This window comes from Vicia villosa, unplaced genomic scaffold (assembly GCF_029867415.1).
Source record: "Vicia villosa cultivar HV-30 ecotype Madison, WI unplaced genomic scaffold, Vvil1.0 ctg.000421F_1_1_1, whole genome shotgun sequence".
Classification (NCBI taxonomy): Eukaryota; Viridiplantae; Streptophyta; class Magnoliopsida; order Fabales; family Fabaceae; genus Vicia; species Vicia villosa.
In genome coordinates this window covers 154,173-161,129 of record NW_026705197.1, presented here as the reverse complement: position 1 = coordinate 161,129, position 6,957 = coordinate 154,173, and the positions used below count along the sequence as shown (strand labels likewise).

General features: G+C 37.0%; 1 protein-coding gene across 1 annotated transcript; it reads right to left on the bottom strand.

Annotated features, from left to right (window-relative positions):
* Positions 1-2,050: 2,050 nt before the first annotated feature.
* On the bottom strand, positions 2,051-4,275 carry LOC131628023 (uncharacterized). The gene is made up of 3 exons (XM_058898889.1): positions 3,316-4,275; positions 2,706-3,241; positions 2,051-2,423 (listed from the first exon to the last, which is right to left on the bottom strand). Exons 1-3 carry the CDS (start codon positions 4,273-4,275, stop codon positions 2,051-2,053), a joined length of 1,869 nt encoding a protein of 622 aa, XP_058754872.1.
* Between the last annotated feature and the right edge of the window lie 2,682 nt (positions 4,276-6,957).

Sequence of the window (6,957 nt, the reverse complement as noted above, 5' to 3'; positions counted from 1 at the left end):
GGTGGATTGATCACTCCCTTAGGTTTAGGCAAGTTTTTGTTTCGATTAGCCTTAGGACTTATCCTTTGTTTGTTAACCAAGCCACATTACAACCTTGAAAAGCCCTTGTGATTCTTGCTTTTGTATCTTCAATGTGATTTTTGGATGAATGCATAATTTAATCTTTTGTTTGCAAGATTGTTGGATGAGTGTTAAAAGTCCTTCACCTTTGTGTGTTCTTCATCCATTGATGGATTTTTGCTAGGTGTGATTCATGATGTGAGCATGTATTGTGTTAGAATGTTTTGTATGCTTTTTGTGCTTAGGATTAGTTTCATTTACATGTTGTCGTTGTAGGATAGTGGTAAGTACTTACTTTGTTTATACGTTTTTGTGTTGAACCATACATTTGTTTTTGGTTTTCAAAACTTGTTGATTCACCATTCTTTGGTTTATTACTTTTGATTCTTTGATTTATTTGACATTGTTTGAGGACAAACAAAGTTTTAAGTTGGGGAGAGTTTGATAAGTGCCAAAATGTTGTTATTTTGAGTATATAATTGTGGCACTTATCGATTCTATTCATTCCGTTTTTGTAATAAAATCCCCACTTTTGTGTATATATTCACATTATTTAGTTTTCATATGTTTTATATACCGTTTAATAGTTTTTCCTTTGTTTTTATAGGTATTCATGCTTATTGGAGCCTCGAGGAATAAAGTGTCGAAGGCACGGCTCCAATTGCGCGATTTTGGATCAAATAAGCAAGATTTGTGCAGAGAGGTCCGCTTAGCAGCGTCTAAGCGCGCTTTCCAGTGGCGAACCAATTTTCCTGGCCGCTAAGCGGCAGCTCTGGCCGCTAAGCGGAGCCCTGTTTACTGTTCTAGATATTTTTGTAATACGTGTAGTCCGCTTAGCGAGGTTTGGCCGCTAAGCGGCCGTAGCAGAAATTGTGTTTATATTTATTCATTTGTAACATTTATAGGGTATGGTTTTGGAGAGTTTTTGGTTCCAACTCCATCATTTTCATTCTTAGATCAAGATTAGCTTAGAAAACAACACCGGGTCATGCACTTGGAAGATCGGAGGTGGATTTCTCATCAACCGGAGCTGACAACCCGCGAGATGTTTGGTTTATCTCTTCTTTTCTTTGTGTATTTCTTTTGTGTTGGGTTTGTTTGTATAGTTACTCAAATCTTATGTATATTTACCGATTATAATGTTATGTTTAACTTGCTTTACAAATCTGTGTTGATGTTGTTCTGGATTTTTGCTCTATGCTGGGGATTTGGGTTGCTTTAGAGATAAACTTCTTGAATCCTTATCTAGGATGATATTCTGTTGGTTCTGAACTCTAGAGATAGATTTAGAGCTAGCATTCACTGTTTGTATCTGTACTTAATGCTTTCGTGTTTGAGCGGCGCGCGAGAGATCGCCGACGCGAGAATACGGATGTTCTCGCGACTTCGCGTTAGAGATAACCTTAGTTGTGAGATGATCTCGTTTGTGCTCCAGAGATGGACGCTTATGTGAGAGATACGTGATAACATAGATGAGTATCGTAGGTTGAGTATAACGGGTTGGTAAGTGTATGTTTGTGAAGAGTGAATATATTTACATTCTTGATAAGTTACTTCTCTTCTAAGAATGTGTTTATTCTTTTACTGTCTATATCTTTGTTTACTTTTTGCTCATTCAATCCAAATTTCGAAACCTTAGAAACTGTTGAATGGCATCTCTCCATCTCTGAGGACGATAATTCCCGGATCAATATTTCCAATATCTCTTTCGTTGCTTGCCCTATACTGCATTCAACACAACACAAAATATTGATGTAACTTAAGATGAACCAAAACAGAATGGTTTCACATTACAAAATACATATATCCTAATGCCATAAACAGAGTGGCTTACAAAAAACCAAATACCATAAACAACATGTTTGGAACACAAAACAAGTAACTTAAAACCATAATGCCATAAACAGAATGGCTTACAAAAAACCAGAATGCCATAATAGGCTTAAAACATGTTTGAAACACAAAACAAGTAACTTAAAACCTAATGGAACTATTCTTGAGTTGGTCTTGGTGCTTGCGAGCCCCCTTCTATGACAGTTTGCTCAACATTCTTTGTTTCCTTCTTTTTTGCCTTCTTGTTGCCACCCTTAGGAATGGATCTGTCAGCTGCTCTCTTACCTTTGCAAGTTCTTTTGTTATGTCCCATATTTCCACATTTTTTGCATTTCACAGTTTGAAGAGTTCTTGGCAACGTGTTTGTGCTTCGAGGCTCATCATTAGCCTTGTTTCGATTCTTTTTAGGGCGTCCAATAGCTCTCCTCATGACAGGTGGGTTAATGGCAGTGTCTCCACTAATTGGCCATAGTTGTGGCCCATTTGTTGGCAATATTATGTGACTGTATGTAGCAAGCACAATAGATCTCCTATATGAATAAAACAGTCCCATTAAAAAGCATACACAATGAATATAACCAAATGGAACATTCCCATAAAACAGTTAAAAAGCATTCATAAAACAGTGGATATGTAATACGAATAAAACAGTCCCATAAAACAGTCCCATTATTTACCTGTAATACGAAGAAACATAATCCTCGGGCGCTTTTTTGTTATACTAAATGCAAGCAATAGCATGACAACAAGGTATCCCTGTTAATTCCCACTTCCTACATGAGCATTTCTTTTGAAGCAGATTCACAACATACGCGTCAATACCATTTGATACCCCAAAAATGGCAAAATCATCATCAGAATGCCAAGTTGCACTCCATCCACCAGCTTCCCTTTTTGATTTCTCTAAGACCTTTTGGATGTTTGGACTTATAATTCCTTTGCATTTAGACAAAGCATCTTTTTGTGTAGCAATCCGCATTGTTAAGTAGTTCTTGATTCCTTCCAGCAATGTAATAATTGGTTTATCTCGATACTCCAATATTGCTCCATTGAAGGCTTCGCACATGTTATTGACTTGTAAGTCGCATTGTGTATCTAGCTTAAAATGTGCCCTGCTCCAATAAGCAGCAGGAACTGCCATCATGTCTTTCCAAGCCTTTGGATTAAGTTCTTTCATATGGATCATTGCCCTCTCCCATCCAGGTAATGTTGTTGCTCTGGAAGCCCTCCATAAAGCCTCCTTTAGCTCTATCCCCGTGTATTTCTTTCTCCAATTGCCATACAAGTGTTTGACACATAGTCGATGTTCGACATTTTGGCTTGTCTCCAGAATAGCCGGTACTAATCCCTAAAACAATGAAACACAAAACACATATAGTAATTGACATAGAGCATAAATTATAAAGTCGAGATGTTGAATACCTTCTGCTGGTCTGATATAAATCCATAGGCCTTGTCTTGGATTTGTTGTAAATCATCGAGCAACAAATGCAGGAACCATTTCCAAGAGTCTTTGGTTTCGGCTTCCACGACTGCATATGCTATAGGCATAATCTTGTTATTTCCATCCTTTCCAACAGCAGCTATCAATTGACCTCCAAAATCCCCCTTTAAAAAGCATGCATCCAACCCAATTAAGGGTCTACAAGTCGTGACAAAGGCCGCCTTACATGCTTCCATGCATACGTAAATTCTCTCAAATGTTGGACCACCATTTGAATTTGAACACTGAATCTTAACTGTAGAGTTTGGATTAGACTTAAGCAATTCATTAGCATAGGTCCTCAAATGTGAGAATTGTTCACGACCAGCTCCTTGAATCAACTCTAATGCCTTTCTCTTAGCCCTGTAAGCTTGGTCTTTTGACAACTTAACACCCCATTTTTGAAGGGCTTCTGCAATCAGGCCTTTACATCTCATCTCGGGACTGTGTCTCAACATATACATAAATTTGCGACCTAACCATTCAGTAGTTGCTTGTCTATTCTTGGGTGTCCTTTGGCAGCTATGTGTTTCAGTTAAACTTACAAGTTGCCAGAATGTATTTCCAGTCCTCATGCTAAACCGTATATAAAAGGGGCAGCCATCCATGCATCTTACCACTACTCTCTTCTTATCATTCTTGGTTATGACAATGTTTTTCTTTTGTTCCATTGCATATTCCTTCACAGCATCTCTAATTTGCAATTTGTCTTTGTACTTCATGCCTAACTCAAATTTAGTGGTATCTTTAAAAACTGGAAACTTTGGAATCTCATCTTCAACATCACTTTCTGGAGGGGTGTGCAGTTCATTCGAATCACAATCATCCTCATCTGGAATAACATGTTTGGAAGAGCTTTCACCACACTGTGCATTGGGAAAAATTGTTGCCCAATCCATAACACTTTCATCATCACCTTCCTCACTTTCATCATCAACTTCCTCACTTTCACCATCGTATGTATCACTTTCCTAATCAACTTCAGCATTTTCCTCATAATCCGGATCAGTTTTGACTGTCATCTCCTTCATTCTCCAAATTCACATCAGCCCCATTGATATTAGTTGTTGCATCCTCATTCAAATTCACATCATCCCCATTGACATTAGTTGTTGCATCCTCATACAAATTCACATCAGCCCCATTGACATCAGTTGTTGCATCCTCATACAAATTCACATCAGCCCCATTGACATAATTTGTTGCATCCTCATTCAAATTCACATCAGCCCCATTGACATCATTTGTTGCATCCTCATTCAAATTCACATCAACCCCATTGACATCATTTGTTGCATCCTCATTCAAATTCACATCAGCCCCATTGACATCATTTGTTGTATCCTCACTTTCCATATTCACATTAGCTGCCTCACTCTCCTCATTCAAATTAGCTGTCTCACTCTCCACATTCAAATTAGCTGCCTCACTCTCCACATTCAAATTAGCTGCCTCACTCTCCTCATTAGCTGCCTCACTCTCCACATTCACATTAGCTGCCTCACTCTCCACATTCAAATCAGCTGCCTCATTCATATTAGCCTCTTCATCACTCTCTATGACATCAGGTATATCAACATCGTGTTCAACATATATATCAACTACCTTAAACCCTTTAACATCTTCAATAAACCTTAAAACATCTTGGTCATTATTTAAAGGTCGAAGCCCACGAGTAAACGAAAACATAGGGTGGCAATACCAAAGACACTTTATACTTGTGTAACCCACATCCTTTATCATTTTTTCAACCTCCATATAAGACAGATAATCTACATCCCAATCCCAATCCATTTCAGTCAAAGTCTCACCAACATACAGTGTAATGGGATGAGTTATCAAATCCCCTTTATGGTGTATTCTAAGTCTCATAGTTTGAATAGGTGCTGGCCTACACAAAACAAATACAAAAAAGAGTTGGACATGCGTGTAGGACCATAGCTTAAGGGACCACAAATAAACAACAAAAAGAAAAGTTTGGGACCACATTGATAGAACAAATAAAATACCAAAAGAAAAGTTTGGGACCTCAACAAAAAAAAGAAATCAGAAATTACCTTGATACGTAGGATTGTTTTGCTGCTTCCATGTCTCACGAAGAACAGAGTGGTGGCAATATGTAGTTTGGGATCTGTTTGTGATTGAAGACGACGAGGAATTTAGTTCAGGAATGTTGCAGAAGACTATTGCGATTTAAGGATGAACATCAGCGTTGAAGACGGTAGGGTTGAAGACGGCAATCAGTGTTTGAGACATTTTAGGGTTCATGATTTGGGGGAGCCTATTTAGTATTCTGATGACATTATATGCATTTTCAAGTATTTAATGTACAATTGAAATTCTAAAATAAAAATAAATAAATATATATCCCATTAAAATCAAATACATATCTACCTGGCACCTGACACGCAAGCAACTTATCTGCCACATCATTAAAAAAATCTCCCAGATTGGAAAGGGGACTTTATTCACCAGAAAATTAAAACATGGGGACTGATTCAACCGGTTTTTGAAATGAGGGGACGAAAATTGGAAAATGATCATAATAGGGGGACTAAAGTTGCATTTAAGCCTAATCTTTAATAAATTTTCCTTATGTTATTAAGAATAAAATTTACTATTTTTTTTGGATCAAAAGAAGTATATATTTCCAAAAACAGTATATTACAAACCGATCACAACGATCCAGGTATCAAAATAACAAGGTGACCTACCTTACAAAAGCGAAAACCAAATCACAAAGAAACAACAAATTAGATTCTATTGCAATATCTATTCAGTTTCCTGTTGTTGTTAGCTCTCAGCAGAATAGTGTCAATCACTTCATTACTGCGTATCGGACCCCCGGGTTGGTACGGAAAATAATCTTGTTTCGCCATGTCCATATTGCATAAACAACCTCAGATATAGCTAACTTAAGGAGACATTTTTTGTTACCTCTTCCACTCGTCGCATGGCATAACCAAAGTAATTCTGTCTGCCATCCCCCGAAATGTGTACTATATTAATCCAACTGAGTATGTCATGCCAAATTCTCTTTGTGATAACGCATTCAAAGAAAAGATGGTTAATCGTCTCATTTAATTCGCAAAAAACACATTTACCATCATTGATCACACCAAAACGTTGCAGGCGATCTTTGGTTGGAAGCCTCTCCATACAAGTCATCCAGAGAATAAATTTGGCTCTAGGTCTAGCCAAATTCCCATAGAAGAGTTTTCTCCAAGTCACTTTAGGCTTTTCCCCTCGCAACAGGTTATAAACTTTTCGAGTAATATATTTACCTGTATTACAGAAGTCCTTCCAAATGTCTGTATGAATAAGGTCATCCCTATACTTGAACAGAAGTCCTTATTTTTTATATAAATAATTTTAAAAAATACAAATAAAAATTCATGTTTTAGAATTAAAACAAACCGACTCTTAATCTTATAAACTATAAGTTTTCTTAATTTTTTTTTTTTACTTCTTGCTTAAAAGCAAGAGAAAGAATATTTTAAAATGAACCCCAATTCTTAAATTTATTCACATACCAAATCAAATCATGTAAACGTTTATTCATCGCAACACAAGAATATATA